This window comes from Phascolarctos cinereus, unplaced genomic scaffold, assembly GCF_003287225.1.
Source record: "Phascolarctos cinereus isolate Bilbo 61053 unplaced genomic scaffold, phaCin_HiC Scaffold_7;HRSCAF=346, whole genome shotgun sequence".
NCBI lineage: Eukaryota > Metazoa > Chordata > Mammalia > Diprotodontia > Phascolarctidae > Phascolarctos > Phascolarctos cinereus.
This window is the reverse complement of record NW_027556180.1, coordinates 170,742,368-170,760,219: the sequence shown is the minus strand read 5'-3', so window position 1 is coordinate 170,760,219 and position 17,852 is coordinate 170,742,368. Positions and strand designations below refer to the sequence as shown.

At 37.3% G+C, this 17,852-nt stretch overlaps 1 protein-coding gene across 3 annotated transcripts in view; it reads right to left on the bottom strand.

The window, feature by feature from the left end:
- Nucleotides 1-17,852, bottom strand: part of SLC9D1 (solute carrier family 9 member D1) — a 71,739-nt gene that overhangs the window by 29,128 nt on the left and 24,759 nt on the right. For all 3 annotated transcript variants that reach the window (XM_020965175.2, XM_020965177.2, XM_020965176.2), the window contains exons 6-8: nt 9,782-9,874; nt 4,433-4,619; nt 2,117-2,234 (exon numbers count right to left, since the gene is read on the bottom strand). In XM_020965175.2, the coding sequence (XP_020820834.1) occupies nt 2,117-2,234; nt 4,433-4,619; nt 9,782-9,874 (398 nt within the window). The remainder of the gene's footprint in view (nt 1-2,116; nt 2,235-4,432; nt 4,620-9,781; nt 9,875-17,852) is intronic.

The window sequence follows — 17,852 nt, the reverse complement described above, 5'->3', positions numbered from 1 at the left end:
ATCTCCATTTTCAATTTTTTCATCTTTCATCTAGATGGTTCTCAGATCTATTTGTCCAGCTTTAAATTCTCTCCTGACCTCTAGTCTCACTGACTAGCAGACATGTCAAATTGAATGCCCATCTCACACTCAACATGAGTAAAACTGAGCTCATTATCTTCTCCCCCTTACCCTGTCCTGAGGGACAAGCCTTCCCACTTCCTAACTTCTCTATGACTGTAGAGGGTATGCTCACCCAGTTTCACAACCTAGGTATCATCTTTGACTCCATGCTCTCTCTCACCCTTTATATAACAATCTGTTGCCAAGTCCTATTTATTTAACCTTTACAACATCTTTTGTATATACCCTTTTCTCTCGACACTGCCACCACCCTGGTACAGTGCCTCATGGCATGCCTGGGTTACTGAAATAATCTGCTGGTTAGTCTCCCTGCTTGAAGTCTCTCCTCACTCCAGCCCATCTTCCATTCAGCTAAAAAAATGATCTTTCTAAAGGTCATGTCTGACCATGTTACCCCTCTTCTCAACAAACACTCTAGAGCAGGGCTGGGGAACCTGTGGCCTCAAGGCCACATGTAGCCCTCTAGGTCCTCAAGTGTGGCCCTGTAACTGAATCCAAACTTCACACGTAATGGTTCCCCAACCCTGCTCTAATGGCTCCTTATCACCTCTAAGATCAAACAGAACATCACCTGTTTAGATTTAAAGCCCTTCATAAACTGGCTCTCTCCACCTTTCCAGTCATTTTATATCTCACTCCCCTCTAGGTACTCTGAAATCCAGCAACCCTAGCCTCCTTGCTGTTCCCCAAACAAGACACTTCAACTCTTGATTCTGGGCCTTTTCACTCGCTATCATCCATGCCTAGAATTCTCTTTCTCCTCACCTCTTATCTTCTGACTCCACTGGCTTCCTTCAAATCCCAGCTAAAGTTTTATCTTCTGCAAGAAGCCTTTCCTGGTCCTCCTCAATCTTAGGGCTTCTCTTCTGAGACTATCTTCAATTTATCATGTAAATATCTTGTTTGTACATAGCGGTTTGCATGTCGTCTAGCCTCTGAAATTATGAGCTCCATGAGAGCAGGTCTATCTGTCTGTCTGTCTCTCTCAATTCCCAGCACTTAGTACAGTGCCTGACACAGAGTAGGTATTTAATAAAGGATTCCTGATTTGACTATTGTGAAGAACAACCTTTTTTGAATGTATAAATTTCTTGTATGTTTATTTTTAGGAAATCAGTTCTATTTTGTTATAGTCACACTTCCAGTGGCAGTGGGACATCATGGATAAGGGGGCTAGCTGCCCACCCTCGGCATTAAAGTACTGCCCTAGCATGTATTGGCTGCGTGATCATAAGCTTGCCACTTAAACTTCCAGGGCACCAGACAGATCTCTAAGACTATAAATTACAGATAAGTTACCAACTACAGTTTCCCACATTAACGAAATTAGAGGCTTCAATCCTGTCCCCTCCTTTCCTCCCACCCTGACAAAAGAAGTTGCACCACATAACTAACATTTTAAACTGACAGTGCTGCCTGAATCATTAAATTTGTATTTAATCACTTATATTACTGTTAAAACATTAATACTCGTAAGTTTTAAAACAACAGTAAGACTCTTTAAAGGTAGTAAGAATATCTGTGATTTAATCAGTAGTCTGTTGTAGAGAACTCTCAGATTAGATAAATACTAGGGAGTTGCTTAGGGCCCAAAGTCACCAGCTCAGGATTGCCAAAACCATTAAGACTAGGTGTGAATACAAGTTCAAGCTCATCAATGTACCAAACGTCATGCTTCCCTTTTAAAAGGCCCCACTATAGCAAAATCTGCTTCCTTTTGTCATCTGGCTTTTCATTTTTCACACCTTCTACGTGAATTCTTTTTTCCCCCTTCTACATGAATTCTAACCAACCCCCCCCCCAAAAGAAATTCTACCTTAAAGTTTGAGGACTTATTTTTATTGAGACAGAGAATGATGGAGTTGTAAAAATCATAAGCTAAAATAAAGAGGAGATACAGACAGCTATACCCTGATAATATTTTCATTTTCAGAAATATTTCATGAATAACCAATCTGAAAATAATATAAGAGGAAGCATAATAAAATTTAACCTGGAATATGTATTAGCTCCTGCTTGTATAAGAGTTGGCATAATAGCTATGAATAATCCAAGCTGTACATCTTGCGTTACCAGCATGCCAAGAAGCACACTGCTGTAGTCAATATCACCTGTTTGAGAATAAAGAATGGTATTTAAAATACGGGTTTAAAACAGCATAAAATATCTTACACATCTAAATACTGTCATGCTGACTTGGTCTGAAAATTTAGACTAGTCACTAAAAGGGTTTTTTTTTTGCCATATAAAAACAATGCAGATTTTAAAATTTTTTTCAAGGTAAAATAATAAATATATTTCAAAGAAGATTTTAATAAGGGCTCTTAGAATAAAGATGCTTACATCATTTATATGCCTACAACATTACCTTTCCATAAATTACGTAATACTGCTGAGGATAGTTCTGCATTTGAATTGATGACAAATTTCTTTCAGTGCCAGAAAGGTGGATAAGAAGCTTTCTTTCTTAATCCATATTTTGTTCTTCAAGCTAGTCAAAATGGCCTGACCTACATCTCTACTCCCAACTCAATCTAAACCTCTGATCAGGTTCTAAGTCTTCTTGCCAACCATAGCAATTTCCCCATTACAAAGCTGTCACTGCTTGCACAATTAACATGAAGCAAAAATAAAGTGTGTGGAAGAGAAAGTAGATTTGAAGGTGAATGGTTCAGAAATAACAGTGCAATGCTAGTAAAAGAACAACTAAGGGAAAGAAGAGAGGAAAATTTTTTTTTAAACTAAGCATTTTATATTTGCTAAGTACTTTTAAAAAAGAATCATGAACTGGCTGCATTTTGAAAAGGACCATTCTGGTTTTGATATCTATTTTTTATTACACTGTGTAACCAAAATTATCCTGGTTTACAAATATAAGCAATGACTCTGCTCTGAGTCACTTCTGGAGCACCTAAATCAGGGGCCCTGAATTCACAAGCAGTAGTTTCTGTTTCATACACTTAAGTTTTATAAACTCAATAATTTGCAAAATATTGACAGTAGTACCCAATATTCAACCAAAGAATCTAACAGCCTTACTTGAAACCATTAGTTAATCAAACACATCATCTCAATATACTTCCAAAAATATATCTGAATAGCAGTGATTTTTTTTTTGGAAAAAAAAGTTTTTAAGGAAAATTTTAATGCATAATTTACAAGAGATTATGTATATATGAGACTACATTCCTAAAACAAGTCCTGCCATCTGTACCAAAATTTAACCACTATTTTTTTTACTCCTGGTATACTACCAGCTACAAAATCTCATTTTAGGTTTAGTTCTTCACACTGACCTTGATTAAAAGAAAAGATAACAGATTCAGAGGTGGAAGGTGATTTAAGAGTCATTTAGTTCACCCATTTGATATAAGAGAAAGCCAAAGAAAAAAAAGTAGGATATAGAGGTTGTTAAGTGGCAAAACTCATATTCAAACCCAGGTCTCTGACTCTAAATTGAGCACCTCCCCGCCCTCAGTTGTACTGTTTCTGTCCTGCTTCGTTACTGGTTCCCTTGGATGGTGGTGGTGGAGGGCCAGGGCTATAAGCAAGTTTGGCTGTAAGCAAAGATGGAATTCTGCGCATGCACATGCACACACACACACCCCATCAGATAAAATGGAGGCAAATCAGCAGCAACATGCATCCAGCCTAACTCATCTCAGATGTATCTAGCCAAGCCTTTGAAAAAGTGATTCACCATAGCAGGGTTATTACATGTTAAGTCTGGTAATCCTTCTAAGAGATTTTACAGGACTTAGAGTGCAAAATTAAAATCCAAGGGACTGTTAACACCCTAGTTAAAATTTGGGTACATTTTATATGTTTGATACTGTCATAGTTTTCTATATCCTTGGTATATGCTCTTAAATATCATCATAACAAAAATTCACCAACTATATCCTGGAAATAGTTTTTGGAAATGCTTTAGGCCACACAGCATTTTTATCAGTTCTTACACCACTTTTTAATTTCATTTATTTAATGAGTATTAAGCAACAACTGTAGCAGTACCAGTATCATAAATCATATTTGCATTGCATACTCATTTTTTTAACTTCATTTCTTTCAGGACTACAAACTGTCCAAATTTATGGGGCTGCATTTTTTAAAGTCAGCAGTAGATCAGAATTAGATGAATTTATAGGAGCTTAATTCTATTTGTAATACTACCAAAAAGTTTGTTAGTGAAGACCTAAGACGAACACAACAGTCTTAATGCTTTTATCTCTTGACTTAATCATTAATTTATAAAATAAATTCACTCTATATGTAATTGAAGAAATTCATGTAACAGTATATCACCTACCTTCTTTATCACTCCGGGCACTACCAACAAGGAACCTGGACACCAAGGGTGTGCTTGATAAGGATAAACAAGTAGAAATAAAAACACTTTGTGTTGGTCTGATTTGTAAAAAGTGTCCCCACAATAAGCCAAATGAAATCATTAGGAATGTCATATAGCATGAGCCTTGCAAGGAGATCTTCCATACCTTAAAGAGAACAAATTTATTTAAATATTTTAATAACTTAATAGGCTATCTCCTTTCCAAAGCCTAAAATGCTGCACACACAAATAAAACTGGATTATACATTTAAACTATGTACTGAACATACCAGCAAAATTTCCACGGCTAGCAACAAACAATTGAACACGTGCCTACTATGACCAGAGGCAGTATGGTGAAGTTTAAAAAAGCAATGAATTTGCAAACGAGGAGACTTGAGTCCAAGCCCTAATTTTGCTACATACTGGTTGAGTCAACCTTCATGAGCTATTTGAACTCTTAGCCTCCGGTTTGTCATCTCTAAAATGGGGACCCTGTTCTACCTTGTAGGGTTGTTTTGTGTATCAAGTGAAATAATGAGTGTTACAGTACTTTGCAAAGCTTAAAGTGCTAAACAAGAATAAAGTGATATCAGCACTGTCCTGAGCACTCTAGGAAATAGAAAAGACTTCAACAAACATTTATTAAGGGCCTCCTACAAAGCAGTGTTCTAGGTTCTTGGAGATACAAAGATAAACAATGTCTCTGTCCCTGCCTTTAAATAACACATTCTGCTAAAGGTAGATAAGAATATAGTTTCTGTCCGCAAGGAGCACTAGTCCAGTTGGGAAGACAAAACTATAGATACTCTCCCTTTCAATTATACTCACAGAGATGTTTTGATGAAACTGTGATCTCATCAAAGTGGATACTCCCTCCAATAATGCAGACAGTAACCCATTCATAGCCACCCAGCCTGTGATAGTACCCATGCAACCATCAATCACTTATGGGCAGAGGCCTTCTTTTGGTTCTCCCGATATTATGTGGACAGAGCACACAGGCTGCCCCTCAGTGAGTTCGTGCTTCTACTACTTAACTGGTCCACAGTTATTTCACAGGCGTATACTTCCCCTTCATGTTGCTTCTGGGCAATTTTTCATTTGTAGTGTGTTATAGCTTGTTCATACTGACCATTTACATAAATATGAACAGATCATGTAATATATAATGTATTTAACATAATTATGCACATAATATATTTCATACAGTAAAAGAGATACATGAGGGGTAGTGCTGTGCCCTGGATAAAGAGCAAGACTTAGAGTCTGGAAGACCAGAGTTCAAGTTCTGCTTCTGACAGATATTGGCTGTGCCGCACTGGACAAGTCCCTGCACCTCTCAGTGCTCCAGGTAGCTAAGACACTAAGTTGCAGAGAGGGGACTTCCAATTTTTCCATGATGTACAGCCATGTCATGTCCCTAACATTACTATTCTCTGTCATGTTATATGATTACACATCATGGGGCACTAGAACAGACATAATCAGGCAGTAGCACTTTACCAATGAAAACCTGCATGTGCAGTGGGGCACAGTCCAACCTCAGACATGCACTGGCTGTACGATGATAGGTTACCTCTTAGCACCCCTACATAACTCTCTTAAGATAAGTTGCAGAGCAAATGACAAGGTACATTGATAAAAGTTTCTTTTGGAAATCCTTTATACTAATGAATCATGGATCTGGTAAAAAAAAAATCTTCACACAATAAGTGCTGTAGAAGTCATGAATCAAGTTACATACAAACAAAGAGGCACTATATTAAGCAGTTATCAAGAATTTGAGACAAATAATAGATCCAAGTGTTATATTGATAACTCCAAAATATCAAAATAAGACCTCTAGAGCATCAAGTAGACTTGCCAGACTGAACTTACGGAAACTGTGAATAAAAATCACAGACAGGTAGGATCTGTACTGATGACAAACATATGTGATTTCACTGGAACAGAGGTGGCCAAGAGTAATTGCATCTTTTCACTTAAATACCCACCTAAGAAATCATGGACTCAACAAATTCCAAAATAACAGTTTTATATCAATTCTATAAATGAACATGATGAGCTGAAAAACTATTTCTTTTTTACTTTTAAAGGCTATTTTTAAATTCAAAGTTCACAGCACATTTTAAAGGGTTGCTCAAAATTGTACTTTTGTTTTGATTAGCGAAACGGAAGAAACGTTTGCTATGCCCATGATCCTGGCAAATATACAACGTAGTATATAAATCTTAGGCCCCACCCACAAGAGACTTATAATCTAGTACACTAGATATGCAACAAGTAAAATATCAAATAAGAAAGTGTATTTAAATAATAATATGAACCTACCCCATAACAGATGTGATATATTTGCCAAATGAGTGATACTAATAGTTAGGAAAGATACTGATAACAGGGAAACAGCATGGTACAGTGAGAAGACTTGGTTCAAGTCCTGCCTCACACTTATTACCTCTGTGATCTCCTGGCAAATTATTTAACTTTGCTTGGCCTCAGTTTCCTTATGCATAAAATAAGAGGTTTGGATGATATTGCCTCTGTAGTACCTTCTAGCTCTAAATCTGCGATCCTAACTGTTAGAGAAGCTCAAAGAAGATATTATTTCAGAATAGAGGAATCTTTTTTCAAAAAAGAAAAATTTTTAATTATTTAAATTATTAAAACAATTTTTTTAAAGATAATTTTTCTCTTTTCTAATTTAAAAGTAGACTGTAAGAAAGTACCTTGTCTAATTATTAAATATTACATTTCACTAAGACTAAGAGATTCCCAAAACACTGAATGGCCACAAGGTGGCAGTAAGTACTTTTGTGGCAATATGGGAACTGGTTCAGTTGAGGGTATAAAACAACATGTAAAATGATATGAAATGAATGAGAAACTTTTAAAGCTGAAAGGGGCAGAATTTATTTAGTCTAATTTCTCATTTTATATATGAAGCCCAGCAGAGAGGTTAAGGATGCATAATTAGTTCAATTCAACAAGTACATATTAAAGGCCTCTCGTGTTTGTCATAATCGGGTATCCCGACTTTTTGCCTAGTGTTTTTGACTAACCATGAGTGAGCAGATGTGGTATCTTTCATTAAGTAGATATGGCTGTGAGATTACTCAAAATGAAAAAAAAAAATAAAACATGGGAAAAGTATAGATGATAAGAACATACAGAAAAACTGAATATGTAGTATTGATTCTGGGTACTTTCAAGACTTGAAAGCAGCAGTTTTTAATTTTTTAAAGTTCATGTTACTTTAATGAAACCAAAGATCCCCAAGACCATCTCATTAAAACTGTTTCCCTGAATAACGTAAGTAGAATAGTTCTATTTTTGCTCAGATGAATGAAATGGTATAAGCATAGGGGGTTAATTTAATTCCACAAGTATTCACAAAGTTCCTATTATGTGCAAAAGCTGTGTGTTAGGCACTAGGCATACAAGCATTTTTGTAAAATGACCCTTTTCCTGATCACAAGGTACTCACAAAAGAGATAAACAGTTAAATACTTAGATGAATCTGTGCTCTCACTCCACTAACTAGTAAAAGATCACATCACTTCAAAACTCCTCTGTATAATTCACATCCATATTTTCCATTAATCCTCTATAGAGGCTACATCCAAAAAGCTAAAAAACTCCGTTGAAAAATATCAAAGATAAATCTTGCTACAAGATAAACTCTACTTCTTTTTCAAGTTTTACATATCTTTGGTAAATTATTTTATTCCTTTTCTCATGCACAAACCATTTTTGGTAATAAACCATAATCTACTTCCACCTATCATATATCTAACATTACTTTCTGGGTTACTGTTTTACTTTTATTCTTGTAATGAATTCTGGAAACAAATAAAAGGGTATGGTCACATTATAAACACTTAATATTACCAAAGCCCCTAGAAGACCTTCGCAAAACTCATTTTGAAATTCACTATTTTAAAGTGATTCTGAATAGGCTTTACAAGATAAGTAAACAGGAGGTGGAGCCAAGACATCAGAGTAGCAGGAAGAAGTACAGTGAATCTCACTCTTTCCCAAATGACCCCTGAAAAAAATTCAGAAAATATACCAGACTAAATCCTTATCAGGAAATCCAAGAAAATTTGCAGACCAGACTGGAAAAAGAGACAAATAGAGAGGTCTGCAGACAGAGGGAATGACAAAGTCTAGCCAGAAGGGCACTTTGTAGAGCACTCCAGCACAGAGAGAGGTTGTTCACCAGGGCAGAGAAGGTCCCAGATCCAGCACAGAGGAGCTTTAATTTGTGCACAGGTGCCTGCACAGCAGGAGCCAAGTGGCAGTTAAGAGTCACAGATCCATCGTAGACTAAGGAGGAAGCCTGGGCGTAAGAGTGGTATTCCAAAGTGACAAGCAACTACAGGCCTTAGGTTACATACTGAGCAAGAAGCAAGCAAAAGCTGTGTGACTTGTACCCTAGGAACATAATGGGGTCTCAATCCCAACTTCTAGCCCAGTCTGAAGTCTGCGGCAGAAAAACCAGGATAGGAATTTCAGACCAAAGGGTAAGCTTGCAGTTCTGTCCCTCCAAACTGGTTAATAATGGCTCACTACAGTGGCGATCCACTCAAACACCAAATGGGGCAAGCCCATAGGCCTGTTGCTCAATCCAAAACCCATGTCAGAAACTTGCAGAGCTCAGATCAAAGAGACAGAAATCAGGCTTTGCCCTAAGCAATCTACTTTAGGAGTGCTGATTACTCACAGGTCCCCTGCTGGAGTTCTCCTGGAAATAATCTGGAAACAACATAACACTTAACATCCCCAAGAAAGCAACAACAGGACTAGCCCAGACATTCCTGCTAGAAGTGGGCAGAGACTGAACTCTAACAAAGTCTGAAGTCAGAAAGAAGGAAGAAAACAAATGAGCAAAGCAACAACAACAAAAAAGAATGCAATCATAAAAAGCTATTATGGTGACAGGGATACTCAAGACACAACCCCCCCCCAAAAGAGAATGATTCCAAAATATTTACAAGCAAAGCCTCAAAGGAAAACACAGCTTGGGCGAAAATTCAACTAGAATTCTTGGAAGAGCTGAAGCAAGAATTTTTTTAAAAAAGAGTTAAATATGTTCTTATAAGTGGACACTGGATTGTTATTTCCTCTCAATGTTAAGAGCTGCTATTGCTACTTAATATGATCTTTTGTTTAAAGTAACTCAGACCACTTGATTATGTAGTTCAAAGCATATCACAGCTCTAAGGTGAACAAGTTTTAAATAGTAAAGAGGGTAAATGGTCCCAAAACACTATACTAAGGTATTTCAGATACACAATAAGATTTGGAGAGCAAATTCTCACATACCTTTCTCAACTTTTCTGGAGAAAACTCCAAGCCAACAAGAAACAGAGTAAAGAACACACCAAATTCTCCTAATGTCTCCACTTGTACAATAGACTGCAAGACAAAGACATAAAAATGATACATAAATTAAAATATAACAAGCATATTAATATAAATGTAAGCATAGATATAAATAAGTCTAATTAATATATTAATTATATTAATTACATATAATTATATTAAGATGCAATAATTAAATATAAATTACATATAACTATGTTAATATAATAAACCTATATTTAAAAGTTTGTTACTGGTTAATTTAATGAGCCTGTCCTAATACTCTGATAAATATAAGCGAGGTGAAGTTCCCATTGAAAGCAAAAGTCTCTTTCTACGGGTAGCTACACAGTGCAGTGACAGAGCACCAGCCCTGGAGTCAGGAGGACCCCAGTTCAAACCCAAGTTCAAATCTGGCCTCAGACATTTGGCACTTACTGGTGGTGGGACCCTGGGTAAGTAACTTAACCCCTATTGCCTCACCAAAAAGGGAGAAAAAAAAAAGCAAAAGTCTTCATTATTTGATATAACCTTTTCAGGAACTAAATTATCTAACTAACTAAAATATAAATTATATTTTACTCCAATAGTCACATACTTTACTTCCAAATGTATTTTATCAAACATTAGAAATGACCTAAGCGTTTGTGAACACATAGAACATAAAATAGTTTTAAAAATACCTTATTTCTAAAAAGAAAATTCTTAAATTCAAAAGCACTTTTGAAATTGCTTAGAAATATAAAAGTAATGTTTTATTACCTTTTTTTTTTTAACAAATTCATGAATGTAATCCAAATCAATCTAACATACTGACATCATGAGGATTTTTATAAAGGAATCCTGCAGAAGATTTAAGTATTACTGTACAAGGAACTGATAAATTTTCCCTGTTTTCTCTTAACCAAGTGACACCAAAATATAACTAGAACATTAGGTGTGCTTTTGACCAGTCAGATAAAGAAGGAATTATCAAGATTAATCTCTCTTCTACATGACAGGCCTTCAAAAATTTAAAGGCAGCTACCAATTCCCTTCCCCCTTTGAAATACTCACACTATTTTTAATTGCTATCATAACAAGGTTTCAATTTAAGAACTAAACTCTCTCTCACGAAGGACTTTCCCAAAAAGAGTTAAGAAAAACCATCTAATAGATTAACTGTGACTGATAATACACAATACTTTTCACTTTTACAATAATTTCTAACAGAAAGGAAGGATATATACTTTAATAATTTGATATTAACATCATTTATGATTTCTGGCCACAGGTTTTTGCCTATTAACATACTTTTTATTCATATAGTTATAATCATGTACATTTTGCCTTCACTCTGAACAACTTCATAGAAATCTTATATTCTCTTAATTCTTCATTTCCATACTCTTATGTAGCAGCAACATGACACTGCATTTATATCAGTTTGTTCATCCATTCCAGAATCACTGGACACTAATTTTGTTTTCAGCCTTTTATTGTCATACATACCATTATTGTTACAAATATTCTGGAAAGAACTGAGCTGAGACTACACTAGAATATTAACTCAAAACTGTATTTTAACTTGGAATGACCATGTCTTTTTTCAAGATTAATATGTTATCCAAAATTGTCTTCAGACAGAGACATGTTGGAAGGCACTGGTGAACTATGACAGTCTGGACATATCTTGCTCTCTAAGCCAGAAATGGCTTGGGTATTTAAATAATGTTAAATTAAGTTAAAGTAGTACATTTATATAGTGCTTCAAGGATTGCAAAGCACTTTACATGTGTTATCTCATTTGATCTCCACAACAACCCTATGACAACTGTACTATTATTTTGCCCATTAGTTAAGAAAACCAAGGCTAAAAGAAGTTGAAGTGACTTGCCCAGGCTAACACTGCTACATATAGATTAAGTGTCTAAGATCGGGTTCAAACTCAGGCTTCCTGACACATTTCCTGGCAGACTTCCTAAAATAAGAGTATTGTATTAATATTTTTCTTCTGATAGTTAAATGTTGCTATGCCTGATAGAAAGCCAGCATGGGCCTAAGACTACTTCTCTTCAAAAGACTTCCACACCCAAATAATCAGAGGTGGGAGGACTTTTAAACTGTTATAAGAACTTACTCAAAGCAGAAATGCTGTATTGATGATTTCTAAGTTCACAAAATCTGACTGACTGAAAGACCAACTCTATCAGTGAATATGCATTGTGCACATTGTTCGTGTCTGTTCCTGTCTCTGTCTGTAGTCACCTCGTACAGTATATTACATATGGTAAGCCTTAAACCCTAGTCCTTTAATGGTAAAGCCACCTACCAGGTCAGAACTAAGCCAAATTTCAGATCCACTAGGTCAACAGGGGAAAGGACTCAACATCTCTGATAGCAAAGGAGACTGTCCTTAAGCCTGTGGGACTGGTAACAAAGGATGCTTTCCCTCCCCTTTTCTTAGTGTCAGGTAGCAAATAGTCTAGGACCAGCGGCCCAGTTTGTGATCAGGAAGTTAATTGTTCCCACTCCTCTGGGAATTCTATAATCCCATGGCTCACTATCCAGGAACTTCCAACCTGCCAAAATTGATTAGTTTGATATTTTCTTCATTGTTTGGTGTATTGTTTTAGTGTCTCTCAATCTGTTCTGTGTTTAGATTTTTAAAAAAACCCAAGGTCTGATTTTAAAATTAGTAGTTCCTCCACAGTAAAGAAATAGATGACCACAAGACCACAAAATTCTTCTCCCATCCCACCTCCCCAAGTGTAGTCATTCCATATCCCAAACAACTGAAATTAAATCAGAAACATCTTCAGTTTGGTTTGGGGAAGAGAATTTCAGTGCAATCAATTTTCTTAGAAGTAGGTAATCTATTTGCCTTGGTCATTACTTCAGTATCCTCCCATGTCTTTTGTTATAATTGGAGTAAAAGTCAGTTTCTGGCAAATTCATTTATGTAACTATTGAACCCAAGGGTGGAAAACTTCTACCTGCAAAAGTGTTGTTACTTCCCAATAGCATCTGATCCTCCTAAAGGAATTGGAATCAGAATGGAAATTTTTGAGAAAGTAACAATATCAGATAACCCTGTATGCCAAATGTGAATGATTCTAATGGGGCTCTCTCTCTCTCTTCCTTCCTTCCTTTCTTTCTTTTCCTTCCTTCCTTCCTTTATTTTCCCCCATTCTGACATCACTTTTACTTCTCCCTAAATTTGGGTCCTCCATATTAAACTTGCTTGACAGATTTGTGTCTTCCAGACTACAGGCCATTCACCTACAGTTGGTAGCAAACAGTAGGTACCAGCCCATATCCACTCATCATCCCCTGGATGCAGCCTATGCTTGATTCCAATCAACCTCCTCCCCTGGACCCTTTCAAGGCAGGGACAGCTCTATAATCCTTGCTAGCAGGAAGCAGTTTCAGAAGCCAAGATCTTCTCCTCTTACCCCAAAAGATTTTGGATCCCATTTGTTTAAGGGAGGAATGATGGGGTGATGGACCTGGACCCTAATTTTCCCATACATTTTTGGAACCCAGTCTCTGGCCTCTCGCCTGAGGCATCTGGCCCAGCCCAGCCCACATAGATACTCAATAATTCTTTAAATGCCCTTTCACCCTGGCTCTCTGATCCCTTAACTCCTTTCATTGGCTGTGCTTGGACCACCCCAGGCTATTTACCACTCCTTAATTCCAACCAGATCTTCTCACTATCTTTTCTCCTTTGTAAGTATCAGTCTTATTCCTACCAAACCCCACAGACTCACTAGTAACTCTGCCAGCTCCTACTGGTGTTACAACACTGCAGATCTACTAGGAATCTGCCTGCCATGCTGGTGTTACAATAAAACCTCACTACTTTGACTGAAAGAAGGCTTGAGTGGTCAAATTCTTTCGAGGCAGACTCCCGTACCATTTAGGGGTTCCCAGCACCCCAAACCACAACAATATTACACACCAACCCTACTCAATAAACTCCAGTGACTTCTTATTGTCTCCAGGAGATAATACAAAATGTTGCTTGGCATTCAAAGCCCTTTATAACTTACCTTCTTCCTACCTTTTCAGTATTACACCTTATTTACCACTCTTCCCCTCCTCTTCCTCAATCTTTATCCCCTCTCCTTGCCCTCCCCCCACCTATTCTCTGATCTAGTGACACTGACCACCTGGCTGTTCCATGAACCAGACACTCCTCTTCTCAGCTCTGGGTATTTTCTCTGGCTGTCCCCTATGCCTGAAACACTCTTCCTCCTCTGCTCCAACTACTGATTTCCCTGGCTTCCTTTAGGTTCAACCTAAAATCTCACCTTCTACAGAAAACCTCCCCCGACTCCTCCTAATTCTAGTATCTTTCCTCTGTTAATTCTCTCTTACTTATCATATAGCTTGCTTTGTATATATTTGTTTGCATGTTGTCTCCCCCATTAGAATGTAAGCTTCTTGAGGGCAGGGATATATTTTGCCTCTTTTTTTCATCCCCACTGCTTAGCACAGTGCCTGGCACACAGTAGACGCTTAATGTTTATTGACTGATTGACTGATCCTAGTGAAGTAAGTAGGAGAGAGAAGTGAGATTTAATTTTGGGGGGGGCAATTGGGGTTAAGTGACTTGCCCAGGGTCACACAGCTAGTAACTGTCAAGTGTGTGGTCTGAGGCCGCATTTGAAGTCAGGTACTCCTGACTTCAGGGCCGGTGTTCTATCCACTGCGCCATCTAGCTGCCCCATGTGAGATTTAACTGTAAACTTTTGTAATAACTATTCCTTGATCAGAAAACTCTATCTCCTAACTCCAAGAATTTTCACTGGCTATCCTCCATGTCTGGATTGCTTTCCCTCATCTCTGCCTCCTGGATTTCTTCAAGTTCCAGCTTAAGTCTCACTTTCTATGAGAAGCCTTTACTGATCTCTCAGTATGCTGTTCATTATTTCTAATTTATCCTGTAGATAGCTTGTTTGTACACAGTAATTTACACTGTACGTCCTCCATTAGTCTGTGAGCGCCTTGACAGCTGGTATCTTTTGCCCTTCCCCATAGTCCCAGCATTTAGCACAGTATGTGACACATGTTAATTATTTTAATTATTACATATTATATAATTAATACATATTTATGATGGACTGACCTCACTCATTCATCAAGACTGGCCAGACAGTTCAAAGAATTAAGAATCCCTTCTGAGCTGTGGCCATGAAGTCACGCCAGAGGTTCACAAGGCACCATCCACATATATGGCCCCATGAAAGTTTGAGCCCTGACTCGGGGACTCTGAGCAGTACCCATGCAGGACTAAGTAGCCCATCCTGTTATGTGGGAGCTCTCAAACCTCCAAGGAATTTGAGTATTTCACAGTTAGGTGTACTTGAAATCAGTTTCTGACCTTTACAACCATCTAGTAACAGTATGCACAAATCTTTAAGACGATGATGTAGTAGCTGCAGTACTTCACAAGATTTGTTGGATTCAACAAATAATATTAAGTATACTTTTGAAATGAGTTATAGCAATATTAGAAAAACTGGTACATGGATTCAAAATATGTGCAACAGCTATAGCTACGGGGATCAGACTGCATATCTGCCAGATGACCGACAGAATAAGTTCCAACTACCTTTAAGTTTGGCTGGCTTGATCCCAGACAGCTTTGCTAATCGGCATAGTCTTCTGGGTATTTCATGTGAGTAAAGAGTTGGCTAGAGATTCAATTATGTTTAAAAACTTGCCTTATCTTCTTCCACTGAATTGCTTTCTGTACCTCAGTTCGAGGAAATGATACAACTCTGTTATGTCACTTAGTATACTATTATAGCCATGTCAATTCATCGTTTTGCTGCATTCATTATAGTAAGGCAAAACACAGGGAACTCCATATTTTGGATCAGATAGAATAATGTATGTCACTACTAACTAGCTGGCACAAGTTCAAGATTCTAAAATAAACAAAGATTATGCTTTGAAAAAACTGCAAATAGGGGCAGCTAGGTAGCGTAGTGGATAGAGCACCGGCCTGGATTCAGGAGGACCTGAGTTCAAATCTGGCCTCAGACACATAACACTTACTAGCTGTGTGACCCTGGGCAAGTCACTTAACCCTACTGCCTAGCAAAAATTAAAAAAAAAAAACTGCAAATAGCATAAAAGGGGGAATTATCAAAAACATATTTAAGAAGAAGTGGGATTTTAAGAATATTTTAAAGGACCAAGAAAATTTTTATGTCCATTGATGTGCTCTGTCCTTCTGTTAAAAACCTCCTTTTATAAAAATAAACAAACAAACAAACAAATAAATAAATAAAAGGGGCAGATAGGTGACACAGTGGATAGAGCACCAGCCTTGGAGTCAGGAGGACCTGAGTTCAAATCTGGCCTCAGACATATAACATTTACTAGCTGTATGACTTTGGGCAAGTCATTTAACCCCAACTGCCTCACCAAAAAAAACTCAAAAAAAAAATTCAAATAAATAAATAACCTCCTTTTCTGTAAAAGTGATATTACAAAATACTATTTAAATCTAAAAAAAAATCTAAATCTGATCTTTAAAAAAAATACTTTTACAGACTTCCCTGTTTCAAGATGACAGATTGAGGAAAGGGATTAAGGATGGAAAGAAAACTGACCAAAGAGAATTTCTAGACTTCTTTATCACTTGAAGGATTAGCCTATGATCCACCCAAAGGATGTACCTTCTATTCCATTGTAGGGTAATTCTTCTATTACTCCAAAGAAATGCTTGATACTGATCTCTAGGAGGAGAAGGGGGGGGGGACTCCTAGAAGGGAGGGGTCCAGGAAGGAACAAAATGGTGACCTTTTTGCTCAACTATTCTGGAATGCTAATCCCAAATAGTATTTTTATATGTTGTGATTTTCTTCTTTGAGATTCTTACAAATGTCTAAAATTGCCTTGGGGCAGAGAGACTTGTTGGAGGGGATATATAAGAATTATGCCAGTTTAGACACTTCTGCCCTTGACAGAAATGGCTTGCATACTAGATTAATGTTAACTAAGATAAAAGTATTTCTAGTAGTCTTGTGCCTAACACACAAAATACATTCCTAAGATATGAAGACATTGTCTGTCCCAAGACAATGCAAAATAACTATCTGGATAGTAAAGATTGTTTCATTTTTGTAAAGCCCAGCACAGTGCCTGGCACACAGCATGTGCTTATATTTGTTCTGTGAAGTTTAGATTAAGTCAAAGGGCCATACATAAAGACCTAGAGGGCCACATGTGGCCTCAAGGCTGCAGGTTCCCCACACCTGGATTAGACTGTCAACAGTATATAAGAAAACAAATATAGCACAGAGATATTTATTAGACAATCTCAGAGAGCATGTCCCTTCTAGGCTAATACTCAATGCAGCCATAACCTAGCATTTACTTAAATACATGTGTGCTTAAAAATAATTTTGCATTTTGAAATCTCTAAATCAGATCTAATTTTAAAAAAAGCAACCTTACAGAATTGGGTGATTTGACCAGTATGAACATTGGGAAGATTTCTTCTGAATAAAACATGAATAAAAGATAAAAGACCACTTTAACAATAATTTAGTTTAAGGATTTGCGATATATGGATGTTGCTTCTGCATATGACAATCAGAATGTGGAGTCAGAGAAATAGATTTTTTGTTATTATTATTTCCACTAAAAAGCCAAGTGGAAACTTTAAGGGAATGCAGTCTGGGGGCTAGCTGGAAGCTGAACAAAAAGAAGTTATGTTAGAATAACAAAACAAATAGACTAACCAGTGGAGGTGGGGGGAACGGGACAGGGGCAGGACAAGCCAGTTCTGAGGCTAACACAAAAAGGGGAGTTCCCAAATAAAGGTAGGGGTCGTCAAATTTTGGGGAGTGGGAAATGTAATTAGGGGCAGAGACTCACATGGGGAAATTAGGCCCTTCGGATAGGCTGTAACCTGTGTAGTACCCAGAGAATGGGGAACAGGAAATAAAAAGATGTGCATTTGTCCATACATGTGCTCTCACATGCATTCTTACACATGCGAGACACCCGGCCTTCCCAGGTCATTAATAAA